This window comes from Plasmodium falciparum (assembly GCF_000002765.6).
Source record: "Plasmodium falciparum 3D7 genome assembly, chromosome: 13".
In the NCBI taxonomy this organism is placed as follows: Eukaryota; Apicomplexa; class Aconoidasida; order Haemosporida; family Plasmodiidae; genus Plasmodium; species Plasmodium falciparum.
The window spans coordinates 56813-80226 of NC_004331.3; the positions used below are offsets into that span (position 1 = coordinate 56813).

The 23414-nt window shown below is 18.6% G+C and overlaps 3 protein-coding genes and 4 pseudogenes across 3 annotated transcripts, besides 4 other annotated features; all 7 read right to left on the minus strand.

The window, feature by feature from the left end:
- Positions 1-296: 296 nt before the first annotated feature.
- Positions 297-1610, minus strand: PF3D7_1300700 (rifin; the record flags this gene model as incomplete). Its single annotated transcript, XM_001349708.1, has 2 exons — positions 297-1352; positions 1557-1610. 2 exons carry the CDS (start codon positions 1608-1610, stop codon positions 297-299), a joined length of 1110 nt encoding a protein of 369 aa, XP_001349744.1.
- A 1674-nt stretch (positions 1611-3284) lies between these two features.
- PF3D7_1300800 lies at positions 3285-4654 on the minus strand (annotated as a pseudogene).
- Positions 3285-4654: a sequence feature (erythrocyte membrane protein 1 (PfEMP1), pseudogene).
- A 1048-nt stretch (positions 4655-5702) lies between these two features.
- On the minus strand, positions 5703-6735 carry PF3D7_1300900 (stevor; the record flags this gene model as incomplete). The annotated part of the gene is made up of 2 exons (XM_001349709.1): positions 5703-6560; positions 6667-6735. The coding sequence occupies 2 exons, from the start codon at positions 6733-6735 to the stop codon at positions 5703-5705; spliced, it is 927 nt and encodes a 308-aa protein (XP_001349745.1).
- A 2000-nt stretch (positions 6736-8735) lies between these two features.
- PF3D7_1301000 lies at positions 8736-10004 on the minus strand (annotated as a pseudogene).
- Positions 8736-10004: a sequence feature (rifin, pseudogene).
- Positions 10005-11671: 1667 nt separating this feature from the next.
- On the minus strand, positions 11672-12599 carry PF3D7_1301100 (annotated as a pseudogene).
- Positions 11672-12599: a sequence feature (Plasmodium exported protein (PHISTa), unknown function, pseudogene).
- Positions 12600-16286: 3687 nt separating this feature from the next.
- On the minus strand, positions 16287-17601 carry PF3D7_1301200 (GBPH2 protein; the record flags this gene model as incomplete). The annotated part of the gene is made up of 2 exons (XM_001349712.1): positions 16287-17231; positions 17413-17601. 2 exons carry the CDS (start codon positions 17599-17601, stop codon positions 16287-16289), a joined length of 1134 nt encoding a protein of 377 aa, XP_001349748.1.
- A 4200-nt stretch (positions 17602-21801) lies between these two features.
- Positions 21802-22658, minus strand: PF3D7_1301300 (annotated as a pseudogene).
- Positions 21802-22658: a sequence feature (Plasmodium exported protein (PHISTa-like), unknown function, pseudogene).
- Positions 22659-23414: the final 756 nt, after the last annotated feature.

Here is a 23414-nt window from a genome sequence, read left to right on the forward strand (position 1 = left end):
AAATACATAAATATATATATATATATATATATATGATGTTTAAAATAAATTAATAAATACATTATTTATTAAAGTAAAAAGGTCTTGAAAAAAAATGATAATAATCAATAATTAATTAACACAATTGCTAATAAATAAACAGTATGGTAACAAAATATATTATATATATAAATATCTAATAAATATAAAAATATATAGTTATTTTGTAATGGAAAAAAAAACATGGCACATTCAAAGAAAAAGAATACGTCTATCAAACGTCCTACCAACATCAAAAAATACCAAACACATCATATCTATTCTTTCAATAATTTTATATATTGCAGTTTTTTCTTCATTTTCTTTTTTCGTCGATAACGTAAAATTAAATATATTATTACCATAATTAAAACTATAATTAATATAGCAGTGATGGAGTAACCAATTGTGGTGTACCAGTTGTAACTTGTAGTTTCTATAGCCTTCTTGCTTGTTTCTAAAATTGCTGCTTTTTCAGCGGCAGCCACCTTAGCAGATTTGGCAGCAGCAACACTTTCTGCTTCTGACACCATAGTTTCTACTTTTTTTTCTATAAACGTTATAGGGTAAACACCCTTACCTCCCGATGTATCAAAAATTCGTTCATACACAGAATTGCAAAAAGGCTTCTTCATGCCAGTGAAAATATTTCCACATCCCAATCTCGAATATTCAGTTTCAATAAATCCACTAATGAGTGAGCTTTTCGTATAAGTATTTGCATCAATAATTGACTCCAGTGTTCTAACACCTAATTCCTCTATTTTAAATGTTGATTTTACTAATTCAACAACTTTAGCCGCACCTTCAATATCACCAGCAATTTTACCTAAAGCTAAACCCTTATCTATAGCAGCTTTCGTAGCGGCAGCAATTTCTGTAGTTTTCCAGGCATTTACAGCAACTGAACCAATTCCTCCTAATACTCCTGAAGACAGTGTAATACCACCTCCCACATTTACTCCACAATTAAGACAAAATTTTTCTGTTTTATCTGCTAATGATTTCTCGCAAATACATGTGGGAATAGCATCATTTTGTATATCAGTTTGTAATGTGGCAAATTTGTCCATTAATTCTTTTTCCATTTTATCTTTTAAAATAATTTTTTGTATTTCTTTATCGCATTGTTCTTTACATTGCATTCGTTTTTCGACCATACATTCGTCATATTCATGAAATCTCTGTTGTGTTTGACGATTGAAATTATCCATAACTTCTTTCATTTCAGGGTCATTATCATAATTGGCAGGTTCATATAATTCACATTCGCATAATGTCCTAGTGGTTGCTTTTGGTGTACGTGTGATGTAATGGTTCCTTTGATTATATACCTATAAAGAAATGGTCACATATATATGTATGTTATAATTAGTTGTTTATGCTTATATGTATTTGTTATATATATGTATATTTTGACTATATATATATTATATATGGATATATAGATATAATAATTATATGTGTGTTATCGTAATATATATATATATATTTTATAATATTAATCAATATTTAATACATATGTAACATGGAATTACCAATATATTTAATGGAAGAGCAAACAATAATATATTAATATAATGGACTTTCATTTTTATTGCTATATTTATAATAATTTATGATAAAATTTATAACTAAAAAAATCACATAAAATATTTTCTTTTATTTTATAAATAAATTAAATATGCTTAATCTAAAATATTATTATAATTTATTTAATATAATTAACAATTATTTTCCCATTGTACCAATATATTTTTTTTATAGTGGAACCACATTTGCTCTTTTATTTATAACATAAAAAAAAAAAAAAAATGTAAAAAAAGTAATATTAAAAAAATTTATCAAAAAATTTTATATTTTTCAAAAATTTTTTTTTTTTTTTTTTAATTTGTAATGAAATTCAATTTTATATCAACACATTAAATTATAATGGTCATTTTTTTTTTATTTCATATTTTTTAATAACATGTTACAATATAGTAATAATACAACATATTTTTGTGTTGTAAATTATTTACAAATGTGTAAAACCAACTTTTTGAAAATTGTACATGACATATATATATATATATATAATAACATTTTAGAACATATATATATGAAATACGTATGAAATAGTTATTAAAACATATAATTTCGTAACATTGTTGTTATAAAAACAATTAACAACAAATATTGTTTGTCATAATAAATGATATAATATATTTTAAACTAATAATATATATATATTTTTTAATTAATTTGGTATATTATATTTCTTATGATTTTATTTTGTTCTAAATATTGTTGTATGTTACACGTTTCTCTCTAATTTATCTACATTATTACTAAAATTAATATTATTGTTATTTTCATTTTATAGAAATATATTTAAGAGCATTTAAAATTTTTATTCATTATTAAACTAATAAAACATATTATTATGATAAAAAATATATATTTATATTTATTATTATTATTAAGTAACAACAAAAACAAAAAAGAAGTTACCTATATGAGAAATTATACATATAATAAAATAGTACATTATATAGTTTTATATAGTGTTGTATGTTATACTAATATATTATATTTAAAAATTACTGATTCAAATATTCTGAAACATATTATATATATATTATATTAAATATTAATATGGTACATATACTATTTCATTATTTATTCATATATTAATTATATGAGTATTAGTTTAAGCATCTAATCAAAAACATAAATTTCAATAATTACATTAATTTTTATGATAATAATATATATGTAAGATGTAACAAGATATTACATATAGTAATTAATATAAGGAATAATATAATTTAATATTATTTATAATTAGTAATTATAAATGAAAAACATAATATTTATATAAAATGTTTTCAATACTATATAATGATAATTACAAGTATAAATATCAAAAAAAAATAAAAATCAATTTATAATAATTTTATACTTAAATAATTTTTAATGTACATTAAATTTATTATTATTTGTTTCTTCTATATATATAAATGAATAAATTTAAATATATTCCAATAAGTTATAAGATAGTTTGTCCCACATTTATAATAATAATATAAAAAACATAGTTTTTACATATTTATATACTTTCCATATATTTTATGCATTGCATTTATTAGATATATTTATATGTACTACATCATTTAAATTATTTGTAATACTTATATTTTATTGATTTATATATACACATATAAATCATCACCTAAATTAGTTTCATTTCCTTATATTTTTCACGATATTTATTTTCTATATCATCAACAATTGTACGAATTTTCCATCTGATCGTCACCTATTATACTAGTGGCTACCACATTATTATTATTTGTTTCATCAATATATGTATCCATAGATATATTTGTGCGCAATCCATTATTTTGGTGCTTAATAATACCACTAGGTATGATATTTGGCAATCCGAGTTGGTGTGGGGTTATATCATTATTTTCATAACTATATAAATTGTTTGTACTAATGATATTATATGTTTCATCCTTAATTTTAAGAATATCATCATGACTTGATGATGGTATATCCAACAGATCTTCATTATATTCTATAGTCCATTCTTCATTCAATTTATGTAATATATCCTACTTGTTTTTCCACTTATCTCAAATATCTCTATGTCTATCTAACCATTTATGGAACAAATCTAACTAACTATCTATAGGATCACTATATGTTTGTGTAGCGACACGATTAAACGTTATATTTTTTGTATGTTTGGTTCCAAATAATTCTTTTTCTTTTCTTTTGGGCATTTCATCATATATATCAATATTACGGTTACGACTTAGAGAATCATTAATTCAATAAATTCCAGAATATAAACTATTATCCTTAGGAGCATGGGTAATGTTAAAAGATATATAAGTGTTTATTCGAATATTCCAATCAATATTATAAGTAACTTATTGATGACCACTACCAAGAAATCTATCTTATATTGATGTAATAAAAGGTTTTTCATCCATAATAACATGTAAAATATTAGTTTGGGTATACATATACATATTATCAGTTTGTAACTCATGTATAATGGTACAGCAGATCCTATATGAGTTAAATATTGTTCAATAAAATCCTGTTTCCATTGATTCCATTCATTATCTGTAAGTTTATTGGTAGATGTGTTACCACTTGATAAATTAAATGTATCCCTATTTAATGGTTCTAGTACTACTTCGATAAACATTTTATATTTTGGACTACCCGATACATATATATCATTTAAATCTATCTCTTCATACTCACTTTCTGATGAAGAAGTAATATCAGAGGAAGATATATCACGAACATAACTGTAATCGTCCGTTTCTTCTCCTTCCATGTAAATATATGTTTTGCATTTATATCGGCCACTTTCATACGGGACATACCTATTTGGTGATTTCGTTGTAAATATCTCATAAACGTTTTCGGATATAAAAATGACACGAAAAAGATTTGTACGTCCAGACGTAATATTGGGTTTTTTCCTATATATAAATATTAATATATATGTATTGGTATATATGTAAGTATGTATACAAGTAGGTTTGTGCATATATGGATATATAGGTATATATAAATGCAATATATATGTATATACATGTATATTTTTTTTTTTTTTTTTGCGTTTCATATTTTTAAACAAAACTGTATTTATTTTTTAAAATTTATTTATAAAACATTTTTCATATTTATTTTTTACATACTCAAATGTTTTAATTTTTTATATAACAAAAAAGATTACTATATATATATGTGTGTGATATAAATTATAAAATTTTCAGGGGATTTTTTATTATTCTTAACTCTCATAAAATCATATTTCAAAAAAATATTTATGTATTGTAAAAAATATATTTTATAACAAAAAAAAAACATTTAAATAACTAAAATAACAAATATAAATATTAGATATTTAAATTATTAAATATTTTAATATTACGCAAATGTTTTATTAGAAATTATTTATTTGATAAATATAAAAATGCTTTAATATATTCTTTTTATTTGATTTCCAAATATTTACTATATTTTTCGATACAACATATATTTTTATATAAGGTTTGAAATATTCGTTGTGCGAATTATGAAATGAACCTGTACATTTTTCTTAAATAAAGTATAAGAAAAAACAGATAGTAAACATAATATTATAAGATTTAATATATTAAATAATACTATAGTTTTATTAGTTAAAAAACGTTGAAGATTTAGTTTATGTACAATAGAAATATGTATATACTATTTTTCAATTATATATACATAAATGATCATTAATAATTATTTAATTAGGAGATTAATTTTTGTATGTTCATTATATAATATTAATTTAATATAAAAATATAATAGGAAAGCATAAAATAAATTTTATATAAATACATCAATAAATAAAAATTATAAAATGAATTATATATTATAATAGTTATTATTTTAACAGAGAAAAATATACATTTGGTTAGAAATGTAATAAAAATAAAATATGTAAATTGATCAACAGATATATTATAACACAATATAATATAAGACTTTTAATACTTTTGTTTATTTATTTATAAATAAATATATATATTTTCTTTAAAAACAAATAATTCTAAAAATATTACTTCTGTAAAAAATAATTATTATAAAATATAATGTATATGCGATTCACAAATTACATAATTCATATTTTTAAAAATTTATTACTTGCATAAATGTTTCTTGCATTCATGTTTCCACGAATTTTTTCTTCTCCTATACAACCATATATATAATATTATAAGTACAACAGCTAATATAAGTAGAACCAAAGCTGCAATACCACAGGGATAAAATATTCCCATAGCAGCACCTGCAGCAGTTCCGCCAGCATCAGTAGCACCGGCAAGAGAAGCACATTTACTTGCTGTTTGAATAGCTGTAGTTAATGAAACGCTATCAAATATATAAAATAATGAACTAGAGGATACACAATTTTGAAAAGCTTCTCCATAATAAACAAGAGAAGCAACGGCAGCCTTTTTTGCAAATGCCAAAGCTATCAATGTTAAAAAAACCGTACTTACTGAACAAAAACATATACTACGAGTACATCCCTCTTTTAAGTGTTTTAAATACTTATCTTTTCCTTTTGTTGTTTCCAGTTTCGCTTTATTATTATCAGTACATCCACATGTTGAGGATTCGTCAATTGATTTGTCGTATTGATTGGTGTTAATACCCGATTTTAACATAATATGTTTTTTGTCACCAAACGTTTCTTCATATGTTTCCAATAATTCTTTTTCTAGCGTTGACATAGGTTCTGCATCATTACCACCTGTATATTTTGTTCCATTTTTTTCTACTACTTCTTTCAATTGTTTATATGGATCATGCATTTTTTGATATTTTTTTATTGCTTCCTCGTTCATTTTATCAATTATTTCTTTGAGTTCTGGATCATTATGATAATGTGGATTATGGTTTTTCGTTTGTGCTAATAATCTTGAATTTATCGTTGTTCTTTTGGTGTTGTTTTGTACAATACTTATATTATAATGATTATTTAGATAATTTTCCTAAAAAATAATAAAGAGGATTAATGAATATACACTGAAAATATAATAATTCTTTTATTATATATATTTATGTTATTATAATAATTATGTATTTTTTTTTACATACATTATGGGGTGATCCTAAAATATTTATTAAAAACGTAAACAATAACATTTTAAGGTAATGCATTTTCATTTTTAATTCAAAAAACAATATGTTATATATCAAATTGTATTAATCTAATTAATAAAAAATGATCTATTTTGTTTTCTAATATATATTTATGTAATATATTGATAAGCGGAAATTTTGTTGTAATTTTATGATATAATAACATTATAGTTTCATCATAAGTATAATTTAATTTGTGACTATATTTATTTAATATTTAAAAAAAAATGTAAATATTATATAAAATAAATATTTTTTTTTATTTTATATTATATTTTTTTTTTTTATTTATTTTTTTTTTAATTTTTATTAAAATAATTTTCTGATATATATATTATAAATTTTTAATAAATAACTATATATTTTCCTTCAAATACACATATAAATGTGTATAACAATAGTTGTTATGGGTATAAACCACATATTAATCATAATAGGTGTCGCGATTTTTATCAAATATATATCCTAAAATATATTTTAATATAATTACTATTGTGGAAATAACAACAAAATCTTCTTGTAATTAATAAAATATAATATCAATCATAAAATATCATAATAAAATAATTTTTATTCATATTTTAATATTTATATTTTTTCTTTTTAGTTTATTTCATTTTTGTTGCTAAACGTTATCCTATATTAAAAATTCTCTCTATTGTATCTATTATTTTATGTTACTTAATTATATTATAATAATATATAAATATATGTACATAATAAATAGGATATTTAAATGAATTATTTGTTAAAAAATAATAAATTATAAATTTTTTGAAAAATTTAGAAATATACTATTATTATAAGAATAATATTTAAAGTATTTTTGAAACTTACCACATAGTGATATTGTAATTTACATTTCTGTGCATACATATAAAAAATAATATTGTATTGTATTAATAATTTATATGTTGTAAAACATTACATATATATATTGTATTTATATAATATGAAATATAATATATTCTAAGTACAATATATAAAAAACTAATAGTATGATTAACTTATATTCATTTTTTTCTTAAAGATGTACTTTTTTAAAATAATCTTATAGTAATTTTACTATTCTATAATAAAAACAACAACAATAATTATTTATTATTAATAATATTATATTAATAGAAAAAAAATAAATTACATATATATTTATTTTTAATATTTTACAAGTTATCAATATTTATATATATTTTTTATATTTGCAATTATATTATTTATATATATTATAATAATAAAGTAATAATAAAATATTTATATATATATATATATATATTATTGTAATATAAATATGTTTATTTCATAAAAACCTGTTGATGTTTTGAAGGTATACCTATTGAACCATTATTTTCACATTTATTTCTTTATTATAAATATAATCACTCATTTATTTTTTTGTTCAATGTTTTATTTTCTTGTCTGCATTTTAATAATTATGTACATATATTATTCCTGGTATGATTCCTCATGTAATAAGGAAAAAAATTTTTATTTTGTTAGAAGTAGAAATAAAAAGCATAATTAATGATACTATTTTATATTATGTTTCAATTAAAATAAAATATAAATAATATATTATAATAAAAATAAAAACATTTGTATATTAAAAAAATATGTGTGTTCAGATTACATTTTATATTATTTTTATGTTTTATTAATATTTATTATATATATAATTGTATCGTGGAAAATATTTTCGTATAATATGAATAATAAAAATTTTATAATATATAACATATTCCACTATATAAAATTACATACGAAAAAATTAATAATTATATAGTTCTTTAAGGTTTTATCTAATATATTAAAATTATATGAATATAAATATATATATAATATTTTAATATAAAAAAAACTTATATATGAAATTATAATAAATAAATAATCATATAATAATAAAACAATATAAGGTAATAAGGTATAAAAATCTAATATATAAAAAAATTATTATTGAAAGAACATTGTATATTAAATATTAAATATACAATACATTAAATTACTTTTAATATCTGGATATTATATATCTATTCTTTTAGTAATTTTATATATTGCAGTTTTTTCTTCAACTTTTTTTTTCGTCGATAACGTAAAATTAAATAAATAATTACCATAACCATAACTATAATTACTATTGCAACAATAGAAGCAATAATAGGAGTATGGCAATTCATACAAGTAGTTTCTATAGCTCCTTTTTTTGTTGCTTCAATTGCTGCTGTTTCAGAAGCAATAACATTGGCAGTTTCATTAGCAGCAGCACTTTTAGCTGTTGAAAGAATTTTGTTTACTCCATCTGCTATAGTAGCTTCGTTTGAACAGTTTGCTTGACTACATAATTCAGTACATTTTAATGCTTTACCAAAATTGCAGGTATGATAACTATTTTTAGCGACGGCCAATCCACACTTATTATTATATTGCACATAAATAGAATGAGCAAGTTTTGTGAAATTTTCACGTTTTTGCTGAATAAAAACTGCTTTCAATAACTTAATATCTAATTCTTTTATACAAAACCCTGATTTCATTCCTTCAAAAAAATTAGCAAAACCCATAGCTTGAACTTTAGCCAAACCCTTAGCAGCACCTCCTTCCTTAGCTGCTTCAATGGCGACCTTAAGTGCCGTAGTTTTCCATGCACTTAGTCCCAATTCAGCAATTCCTCCTAATACTACTGAAGAGGGTGTAACAATCCCTCCCAAATTTTGTGTACATTTCAAACAACTTTTTTCCACTTTATCTGCTAACGTTTTTTTGCAAATACAAGTGGGTATGTCATTACTGTCTATATTTGTTTCTCAAGCTGAAAATTTGTCTACCATTTGTTTTTCTATTTTATCTTTTAAAATAATTTTTTCTATATCTTTATCGCATTGTTCTTTACACTTTTTAAGTTTTTCTTGCATACGTTCGTTATATTCTTTAAATCTTTGTGAGGTTTGACGATCAAAATCGTGCAATACTTTTTTCATTTCCGGGTCATCATCATAAATGGGTGTATATAATTCACACTCGCATAATAACCTATTAGTTCGTGTATGTTGTGGTGTTATATATAGTTTATTTTTATTATGCACCTATAAAGAATTCATTACATATATATATGTATGCTATATTTAATTGTAATTTATGATTTTATATATTTGTAATAAATATGTATATGGTATATTAAATAAATAATAAAAACTTACATATATTTTTTATTATTTCATGCATACATTTCATGTTGATGTTACCAATATATTTAATGGAAGGGAAAATAACAATACTTTACAGTAGTGCAGCAGTTTCATATTTATTGTGATACTTATATTATTTCATGATTAATATTATAACTTAATAATTAATATATAAAAATGTATTGTGTTTTATTAAAAGAATTATATATGTTTAATATAAAATATTATTATTGCTCTACAATATAATACACAATTATCTTACCATTATAAAAATAATTTTTTTTTTCTATAACCATATATTTCCCTTTTATTTAAAACAAAAAAAAAATTAAAAAAAAATACTAAATAGGGGGGGAAAATAATTAATTAAAATTTTTAGTAAATAATATAATAAAACCTTTTACATTTTTTATAATTTTGAATTGTAATTTCTAATAAAATATAATTTTATATCATAAGATAAATTGTAATATTAATTTTTTATTTTTTTAAACATTTATATAACCACTAAAACTATTCTTACAAACAACTTGTATTTTGTTCTAAATAAAATAAAAGTGTGTAGAGAATTAATGGTTAAAGGTGCACAATACATATATTACAACGTATTAGAACATATATTTATATAATACATATTCCAAGATATAACTTTGTATCATTGCAATTATATAAAACAATTTTACAATAAACATTTTTTATGATAATAAAACAAAAAAAAAAAATTTTTTAAATAGTAATTGTATTTTTTTTTTGTTCTAAAAATTCTTGTATGTTATAACTTTCTCTCTACTTTATCTACGTAGTTGCAAATATTAATATTATTATTTTTATAAAAATATTTTAACTTATTTTAAAAAAATATTAATTATTAAATTATTTAATTATATAATTATCACAAAAAAAAATTTAAATATTTATTATAATTATAAAAAAAATTCAAAAACAAAATTAAAAAAAAAAAAAAAAAAATTAACGAAATGAGAAATTATATATACTATTACACAATATATTGTATTGTTTATATATAGCGTTTTATCTTATACAAATATATTATATTTATTATTATTATTATATATATATATTTCTTGAAATAGTAATAGTATTTCACAACTTATCATACATTAATTGCATTATTACATATTGTAACAAAATATATAATTACTATATATTTTAATAATTATTTTGTAATAAATTATATTATCGCATATATATTAAAACAATAACACAACATTGTATATACTATTAAAAAACAAGGAATCATATATATATATTTTATACTAAATTAGAAACATTAAAAAGAAATTCTTAATATTACTAAAAAAAAATGAGGTTATTTCCTATAATGAGGATAATAGTACATATGAATACAAAAAAAAAAAAATAAAAAAAAACAAAACAATAATTAGAAAAAAATGAAGAAGCATGAACGAAAAAAGAACAAAGTAAATATAAAAAATAAAATTATTATTATAATATTATGAATCTGGTGATACCATATATTATTTATATTTTAGAAAAAAAAACTTTTAACGATATGTTAAACGAATAACCTATAGATGCATGGATACTATTTAAAATGTGTTTTGAAATTGTTGATGGATACTCACAAATAATTATATATTATAATATAATAAATATATATTATATTTCTTTTATTGTATATGCTAAATAAAGAATTTAATAAAGATAGGTTATATTAATATTTCATCTAATATAGTAAAATTATACACACATGAATTTTCCCATAAAACAACATAATTTACATTCATGTAAATTCGGTTTCAAATCTCTAATCTTTTGGGATTTTTCATCCTTTCTGTAAATCTTGCCCTTTGTTCATTATATAATTCATTTTTTAATATATCATAATATTTTATAGATGAATAGATATAATTTTTTATTTCATCAATGGATGCTCCATCTTTAACTAAATTATAAAAATTAAGAGTATCTTCCCTATCTGTAGATGATAGTGCAACACCAATATCATGCATTGAATTATAGCATGTACGGTATTTAGTATTTACACATATAGGATTAACGGTATCTCAAACATGATAACATTGATATTCATATTTTTTTAAATAATCTTCTATATAAAGCCACAAATATTTTACCTTATCTTCAAATCCTTCTTTAGTTATACCCAAAACAAGATTCCATATACCATAAAAATCTTCATTAGATGGACGTTCTTCTAAATTATCTAATACAGTATGTAATTCTTCTAGCGTAAATTGTTTTGATAAATCATTATAATTTATATTATTACATTTTTTCTTAGTTCCAACACCATTATATTTTAAATGATCTTTACTATTATAACCTTCTGAACTGAAAGCTATATTATTTTTTAATTCAACCTTTCCATTGTTACCCCTTAATCCTGAATGTTCTACGCATTTTACTTCAGATAAATTTCTCCTATATATATCATAAATTTCTACATTCTCTGTTTCACTTTTGTCACATATTATTATACACTAAACAAAAAATAAATAATACCAAAAGATCAATAAAAATTATATATATATATATAAATTGATATTATAAAAATATTCACATTTATTATCTTACGTTTAGTACTAAGACTAAAAATATTCCAGAAATTGTTAACAAATTTGAAAATATTCTCTTATCAGAACAAATTTTCGTTGTATTTTTAATGTGGTTTTGCCCAGAATAATATTCTACACAATGGCATTTCATGTTATACTTATTATTATTATTTTATATTTTAAAAAATAATATTATGTATTTTTAAAATATATTAAAAAAGTAAATGGTTTTATACTTATATTTCTTACATTATTCTTTTAATGTATTAATTATGTTTCAAAAGAATATATAAATATATAAATAATGAATTTTAAATATATATATATATTTATTATTTCAATATTTTATCTTGATGTAAATATATTATTATGAATATATTTATATATTTATATAATTAAAAAAATTAAAAATATAATTATAAATATATTTGTTTTGTAAATATTATAATACTCTTCATAATATTAACATAAAAAATAACACTTATTTTGAAATTCATGACATTTTTATATAATAATTTAATTAAATTAAAAAAAATAATAATAATCTGAATTATAATACATATACATATATATGTGTATCATAATTAAAATGAAACAAATTATATTAATTATAAAAATATATATTAATTATCTAATTTTACAACATTCTGCATAATATATTAAATCAAAATAAAAAAATACACAATTTTTATATTTCTATTATATATAAATAGATCATTTCAACCCAACACCATAAAATATATAATCTATATAAATTAAATTAAATGTATTAAAAAAAAAATAAAAATTTTCAAATTATCTCTTACATAATATATACAAATATATATTATAAAAATTATTTAGATATTTAATAATTATACAACATAATTAAATAATAACTCAAGAACTACATTTTAGTATTTATAACTATATTATATTTTCTTTTAGTTTCCATTTTTTTTTTTTTTAATACTCTATTTTATAGTACATATATTATTAATCACTTAAATATAATATATATATATATATCTGTAAAATGTGAAATAATTATATGAAAAGAAATTTTTATTTTTTTTAAATAAAATTATATAAAAGTATTAATTATTTATTTCTATATTGTATTTTAATTATAATACATTAAATTTAAAATTATAGGTATTTTATTCAATAACATATATATCAAAATTCAGTAATATACATAATTATATAAATATATATATATATTACACATATTATATATTACAATAACATCCATATTAATAAAGTTTTAATAAAATTTTAAACAAATTATTTTACAATCATATATAATTCAAAATAAAAATATAAAATTATATTAATCATTGATATAACAAAAAGAAAAAAAAAAAATCATAATAAATCTTAGAGAACATTAATTACTAATAAATATATTTATATATATAAAAAATTAGTTTTAAAAAAACTGAATGCTGTAATAATATGTGTCAATTTTAAAAACATATATTCCCTTTTTAGTTTACATATATATATACTATAACATCTATCAATATAATATAATATATATTACAAATCCTATCTTATAAATTTAAATTAATTATATTTTTAATCATATTAGGAACATTCAACTTAACTCATAATATAACAAATAATGTAAACAAAAATGATATTTATGTCTATCAAATAAAAATAACATTTATTAATATACATTTTAATATTTGCATTCTTCGTTTCAATTTTTATTTATAATACAAAATACATAATTTATAATATTTTATTTTTTATATTTTGTTTTTATTACAAATAATAATTATTCTAATATATCATTCATTTTATTACTTCTTGTACTGCTTTTATATTAAATATTATACACCTAACATACAAAAATTTATGTTTTAATTAAATATTTATTCATCACCATTTATGTAGATATAATTGAAAAATAGTAAATATATTTCTATTATACATAGACTATATCCCCATAGTTCTTTAACGTATAGAATTATTCTATTTATTTAAGATATTAAATATTATAATATTGTGCTTATATTCTGTTCCTTTTATCTTTTATTAAAGAGAAAAATACAAATACATTTCATTATACGCAAAACAAATAACTCAATATTGTAAATAAAAATATATGTTCTATCAAAATATATGGTAACATATTTGGAAAAAAAATTAAAACAATATGTTAAAACATTTTTATATTTCTGAAAATGATTTCTAATAAAATATATGCATAATATTAATGTATTTAATAATTTAAACATCTAAAATTCATATTTCCTATTTTAGTTATATAGTTTTTTTTTTTTTATATATATATAATATATTTTTTATAATACATAAATATATTTTTGAAGCCTCATTTTATGAGACGTAAAATAATATAAATAGACCAAAAATTTTATAATTTATAAACATATATATATATATATATATATATATATAATAACCTTTTGCTTATATAAAAAAAACTAAAACATTTAATATACAACAAATAAATAGTAAAAATGTTGTATAAATAAATTTTAAAAAATTAATATAATTTTTTCAAAAATATGAAACCAAAAAAAAAATATATATTTGAACAAAAAAAAAAAAAAAATTTTAGTTAAAATAAATATTTATTAGGCACAATAAATAAAATCTTAATTATATTTCAACTATAAATATATATACATTTTTTTTTTTATAATATTTATAATATAATTTTTCATAAATATGATATATATAATATAATTATTTTTATTATTATATGCATATTTTATACAAAACCATATTTTAAAAATATTTTTTACTTTTTTCATTTATTTAAAATCGAATTGTATAACGTTTCTATATAATAATTGTTATCCTTCTTATTTGGCAATTATTATGAAAACAATTATTTTAATGATTTCTATTTTTATAATTATGTATAATATTTTTGAATATAATATTTAGCAAATGAATGATACATAATAAAAAAAACGTACAAATAGGTTTTTCATATTCCATATAATAAGCTCAATAACTCACTAATTATTTAAAAGAATTCTTTTAGAATAATTAAAGAATATAAAATTAATTATATTTATTTGTATCTTATACTTAAATAAAAGTCTAAAATATTATATGCATTTAAAATTATATATATTACGTACATAGAACTTTACAGAATCCATACTAACAATATGAAAAACACAAAATAAAAAAATATTCCTTAAAAACATATAAACACAACACTTATATATTCTATGTAAAAAAAAAAAGGGAAAAACAGATAATGTTTTCTCACTTTAAATAAATGTAATATATTAGGTTGCATATATATATAATTTCATACATTATAAATTTTTAGTTTATTTTAATCATATTATTATTATTTTTTATTCTTCATGTAAAATGTCGTCAAACTCTTCAATGTCTTCTTAAAATATTTTCCCTAATTCTTCTAATATATTTTCCAAAAGATAGATTAAATCAACATAATAATAATTATCTCGTTCATAAGCACCTTTCTACTCTTTGATATCTGCCCATTTTATCATAATTTGTTCCAATGATTTCATATCTTATGCTATTTTAAAGAACTTCTTCAAAATGCCTAATAGTCATATATGTTTAAGTGATTTGTTCTTCTCTTCAAAACATAGCATTTTATAATCTGCATAAACAAAGTTAAAATTCCTTTTTTCTTCCTCATCTAAATAATATCAAATACCATAAATAGTATTATATATTTCATTTTTGATAATTAATTATTAAAATATTGTAACCTATTATAAAAAATGTCATTTTTACATTCAAATCCATACATCTCTTAATTATCATAATCGTACTTTCTAATTCATTTGTAAATTTTGTTTTCTCTTATTTTTCGAAAGGAGATACATTCTTAGGAACTTTCATCATTTGGATCTGTGTTAGTTAATATTTGGTAAAGAACATTTACGTGTTTACGATATTCTGGATCAGCAGCCCAAGCTTTCATTATTTGTCCCTCTGGGTCTGCGCTAGTTTCATCATTTGGATCTGTGTGAGTTAATATTTGATAAAGAACATTTACGTGTTTACGATATACTGGATCAGCAGCCCAAGCTTTCATTATTTGTCCTTCTGGGTCTGCGCTAGTTTCATCATTTGGATCTGTGTTAGTTAATATTTGGTAAAGAACATTTACGTGTTTAAGATATTCTGGATCAGCAGCCCAAGCTTTCATTATTTGTCCCTCTGGGTCTGCGCTAGTTTCATCATTTGGATCGGTGTGAGTTAATATTTGGTAAAGAACATTTACGTGTTTAAGATATTCTGGATCAGCAGCCCAAGCTTTCATTATTTGTCCTTCTGGGTCTGCGCTAGTTTCATCATTTGGATCGGTGTGAGTTAATATTTGGTAAAGAACATTTACGTGTTTACGATATTCTGGATCAGCAGCCCAAGCTTTCATTATTTGTCCTTCTGGGTCTGCGCTAGTTTCATCATTTGGATCGGTGTGAGTTAATATTTGGTAAAGAACATTTACGTGTTTACGATATTCTGGATCAGCAGCCCAAGCTTTCATTATTTGTCCTTCTGGGTCTGCGCTAGTTTCATCATTTGGATCTGTGTGAGTTAATATTTGGTAAAGGACATTTATGTGTTTACGATATTCTGGATCAGCTGCCCAGGCTTTCATTATTTGTCCTTCTGGGTCGGCGCTTGTTGTTGTTGTTTGCGCACATTTCCTTAATGAAGTCTTTGTGTTATTTGTACAAGCAAATTCGCATTGAGCTAAAACTCTACCTTCTGTAAAACTATAATCTGCATCTTGTTGGTATTTGTCTCCACATATATAAACATTCTAAAATTAAATAATACAAAAAAAAAAAATTTATATATATATAGATATGTATGTATGTATGTATCTATGTATCTATGTAACTATGTACGTATGTATCATTATATTTCTGATAAAGATACTTATACTATATAATAAAAAAAAAAACAAAATCCAACTATATATTTTATTAATTTCGGCATACCAATAAGGCCACATATATTATTCCAAAAATTAATATAATTTGTTTGGAATGGAAGGAACTTAAGGAACTTTTCTTTTCATTTCTTTCTTGGACATCCATTAAAGAATATTTAGAGGAATTTTTCGAACTGAAATTTTTACAATTCGAATCTCCTGCAGATTTAATATTAGTTGCATTAGAAAGACGCATTTTTACGTAAACAAAATAATTATATAATATTATTTCTAATTTGGGTGTTTCTAAAATAATTATAAATACAAATATATATTATATTATATACATATATATATACATATTTTTTCTTTTTATTTTATTTTTTTTTAAATATATTATTTAAAAATAAAAAAAAGAATACATATAATATATTTTTTTTTTATTATTTTATTTTATTTTTTATTTTTTTTATATTTTTTTTTTTTTTTTTTTTATTATTTTTATATTTTTTTGTTTTTACATAAATTAAATAATCATGTCTTCATAAAAGATAGATAGTATATATATTTTTTTCCAATGATTTAAATTATCGTGTGATTGAAGCATCTATGATATATATGATATTTATGTAAGTTAGAAGCATCTAAAAATAAAATATATAATACATATACGACTATAAATTATAAAATAATTAATCATTTCATTTTAAATATTTGTTCTGTTCAATCTAAAAATTAATAAATGCATTTAAAAAATATCTATAATGCACATTTTTTTATTTTCTTCTTTCTCTATCTTCTTTTGTTATTATAAACCGTTATATAAAATATGAAATAAAAAATATTTTCTTAAATATTATAATGTTAAAAATTATTAAAAATATAAATAAATATATATATTATTATTATATATATATAATTATTTATATAATGTTGAAATTTTAATCAAACCACATAATATCTATTCATAAAATATTATATTATATTGTATTATATTATAAATATATTATTATATAAATGTATTTTTTTTAATATATATCAAATATATTTTTTAAACATAAATATAATTTTTTTATTGAAAAAAAAAAAATTCATAAAAATATTTAACAAATTAAGAATTTATAAGTTATTTTGTTATAAAAATGGGGCACAAATTATTCTATACACATGAAGTTTTATATAATTAATAAGAATTTCTATTATATTTATTTTATAGTATATTTTTTATCAAAACATATTAAAACTTTTTTGATATACGGTTTTAAAATAAGTTAAATGTCTTTTTTTTTTTTTTACAAAATAAACATATATTTATATATATTATATAATATTTTATTTTTTAATATTATTAAATAAAAAATAATAATAATTTTATATTTTTTTTTTTATGTGTACAAAATTAATTATATATAAATGCAAACATATTAAATAATATTTTCCCGGTATTTATTTTAATGAAATCACTTAAGATACTATTCCGTTTCTTGTTATATTTTATTACATAATATTTCATATATATTTTATATTGGTATCATTTTTTTCTTTTTATTTTCATTGAAATATTTTCATATATTAAATATTTTAATTAACCATATTGTTTTTCAATTTTTTATATTTTGTCTAAATATTTAAACAAATAGAAAAAAAAATATGAAATAAGTACGCAAGTAATCAAATAAAAAAAAAAAGAAAACAATAATATATAAACACGAAAATAAGAAATATAAAGGGTGTATATTACAATATAAAATAAACATATATAATTTAATATTATAATATAATATTTATAATTTAAATGTTTCTTGTTGAAAAAACATGAAGAAAAAAAAAGAATACTACATATATATTATTACATAAATAATTATTAGTACACTTCATTGTTCTTTTTTTTTTGGAATATCTTATTTTTTTTCAAACTTTTTATAAATAAATATTAATCCTAATGATAATCTTTTTTTTTTTTTTTTTTTAAATTACCTTAATATAATGTTTCTTTTCATTCTATAATATTTTCAATAAAAAAAAAAAAAAAATTTATATTATTTCCATATGTTTTTAAGATTTGTCTAAAATATTTAAAAATATATTTTTTTTTTCTTTTAATATAGATATATTTAATAGTTTTGCGATTTTCTATAAAAATATAATTTTACAAAACTTTATATCTTACATTTTTTGAATTCAGTTAATTCTAAATATAAATTATATATGTATATATAAATATATATATATTTTTAAATTAACATTTTTTTTTTATCTTTTCTAAAATATATTAATGAACATATATTATATATATATATATATATATAATATTATTTTAAAATGGAGAAATGGAATATATGTAGTAAAAATATTTAAAAGAAGAAATAATTTAATTTAATTTTTTTTTTTATTTAAGTATAATAAAATATAATATTATATTTCTAAAAGTATCTCCTTAAATTTTGTGAATTTTAACTGTATATTTTTATATAATAATATAACTAAAAAATAAAATATAATAAAATAAAATAAAAAAGGAAATTATATAGAATACAATTATAATAGGGAAAATTATGTTAAATTTCTCTCATACTTTAGAGATATTTATCATGTAATATTATGCAAAATAAATACTGATCGATCCATGTTATGAACTAATAGCTTCATAGACACTATTAAATTTATATTTGGATCACTATAAATATGGGTGTTATATTTAATAATAATTGTGTATTATGTATAATAAGAAAAATGTGTTTTTGTATTTAAAGTTATTATACAAATATGTCTATATATATATATATATATATATAGATATATATATATATATAGATATAGATAAAAATAAATATAAATGAAAGAACCATAAGATTAATTTAATTTTTCATTGAATTTTAACATAGTTTATTTTAATGATATAGCAACAAAAATATATATATTAATGAAGATATAAATGCAAATATAACTTTTGTATAATTAGAATAAAAAACGTATAAGAAAAAAAATATAAAGAGAATTATTTATATTAACAAATAATTTTAGGAAAAAAATATATATGTAATTTTGTAAAAACTAAAAAAGAAATATTAAAACAAATAAACCCAAGCAAACCAAATCAAACAAACAAACAAGTTATAAAAAAATGAATAAAAAAATTTTAATAATAATATAAAAAATATACAACATTTATAATACAACTTTTGTGTAATAAAACATAAACATATATTATTAAATATAAGAATTTATAATTTTATAATATAAAATTGAATCATATAAAGCTATATATATATATATATATATATATTATTTAATATGATAATTATAATTCCTTAACCATAATGTATTATATTTACAAGAATTTATATTAATGTATTCATTAGATTATTATTTGGTAGAAATTACACAAACCTATATTACAAATTTGTTTAAACATATGAATAAGAATTATTAGATAAAATATAAAATAATGATTCAAATGATATATGTTATTTTGTTTTTCATAATATAAAGTTTTTTATGCAAAGAAATATATATTTCTATAATAATAAAATGATACAAATTAAAATATTAAGATACACTTCATTACAAATCACACTAATATGAATTGTCTTACATTAATAGAATGTGTATTATATAAAATATTTTAAATTATTATAATGTATATATGTATATATATATAATAGAAGAATGTTATTTATATTTTTTGTATATAGCCTTTTTTAAATTACATATTATATATATCAAACATGTATTTAAATCACGACTGGATACATTTATCTTATACATATTTTATAACTATAATCTTTTTTTTCCTTTTTTTTTCTCTTACATATATATTACAAACTAAATATAGAAATTACAAATATATTATATTATTCATCCAAAAACATCTAAAATAATAAATTTTTTTTTTTTTTATAATATTTAAATTCAAATAGAACTATTAGTATATTGAATAGATTATATATTTTTTTTTAACACTTTATTTTGAAAATTTAAATCACGTACATTATTATATAGAATAATATTAGGTTTTTCATGTCAATATGATATATATATATATATATATATAAATATTTTATGAATTGATTTATAATGGGTAATAAAATATAACTTGTACTATATGTATAAAGTTGTACAGTTTTTCAAAGTTAAAAAAAATATTAATATAAAAAAAAATAATAATAAATAAATAAATAAATAACATTTACAAGTATACACCTATTAATATATATATATATATATAATTAAATTATAATTATAATTTTTTGCTTATCACATTTCATAAATGAAAAAAAAAAAAAAAATCTATTAAATACTGTTATATATTTATCTCATCACATTTATGTGATTTCTACTTAATACACATATTCTATATTATTTAACATAAAAAATATTAAATTAATATGTTTTATTCCTTATAATATCATATTAAAATAAACATATTAATATGAATCATAATTTTAAATTTCTTTTATTTTTTTTTTTTTTTAGAGGATATAATTTGTTCTTCGTATTCATTGTATATTTCATTATAGTTTTGTTCATAATCCTTTAAACAAGAAAAATTAAAATTTCTTATATCATCAGTTGAATATTTATTATTTTTTAATTCATGAAATTCTTTGGTAAATTTCATGTCATTGATTCATGATACTCTTCCAAATTCATTAGCACAACACAAACATATTGATGTATAGCTCACATCCTTGTCAACTTTACAAATCATAAATTTAAAATCAATTGAATCTTGTGGAAAACCTTTCATAAATTCATTTAATAAAGCACTTATTCTTTCTTTATTAACACCACGTGTATGTTCCCACAAATTAAAAAGATCACTGTTGGGTGAACATTCATTAAACCAATATAGTACATCAATTAATTCCTGTCTTCTTAATTGTTTTGATATATCATTATAATTTACATTACTTATTGAACTATTACTTTTATTTTCCAGATTAGCATTCTCAAAATCATTATTTGTACTATATTTATTTTCCTGAACATTTGGTTCAATACATTTAATATTTTTTTTTATTGTATTTTGTTTTATTTACACCTTCTATTTTATGTTTTAAATTTCTTTTCCTTTTTGACCCCTTATTATTTTTTTCTGACTCACCTAAATTTCGTTTATAAACATTGCCAACATTAACAATTTATAAGTCATCGTTCTCTAATCATGTCTATATATAAAAAAAAATTATATAACATATATACATATAACACACACTTTATAGTAAATTAATTTATAAAACAAAATAACTAAAATTAAATAAATATATGTTATCAAATTACATTTAGCAAAAGATGTAAAAATATAATCATATATATATAGTTAAGCAAAAAATTTCAAATGACATAATGTAATTTCCCTTTTTTGTTCTCATCAGCATTATACGTGAGGAAAATACTACACTTTTTTTTAGTAGTCATATTAAACACTTTATTATATTTTTGAATAATATATCAATAGTTTAATTATCACGAATAATAATATTTATATATATTCCAAATTATAAATAAATAAATTTATAAACAGATATGTTATATATATATAATCAATAAAGCATATATATCTTTAATTTCATAATATATTAACTATAAAAATAATATATCATACTTATTATAAAATTTTCTTGTAATAGTTTTATACAATTTATGTCTTGTAAAAAATATAATTATGCTAATAATAATAAATCACACAAATAATTATATATTTATATTTTAATGTAATATTTTATATAAATAATAAATAACATATATATGTGACGTATTTTCAAAGTTTTTCATACAATAAGGTTCTTATATATATAAAAAAAATGAACATATCTCAATTAATATAAAGCGCTTTAGGATCAATAATAAACATATTTGGTAATATAATATTCTCATATAAACCTAAATTAAATAAAATTATATATTATATAAACATATCGAAACATAATATAGGGCTTTTTGTTCAACAAATTTATAATTTAATATTGAAACCTTTATATGCTAAGTATGAAGAAATGTATTTTTAAAAAAGAATTGTATAATACATTCACATATTTTTAAGAAACACATATGATTATATCCTCA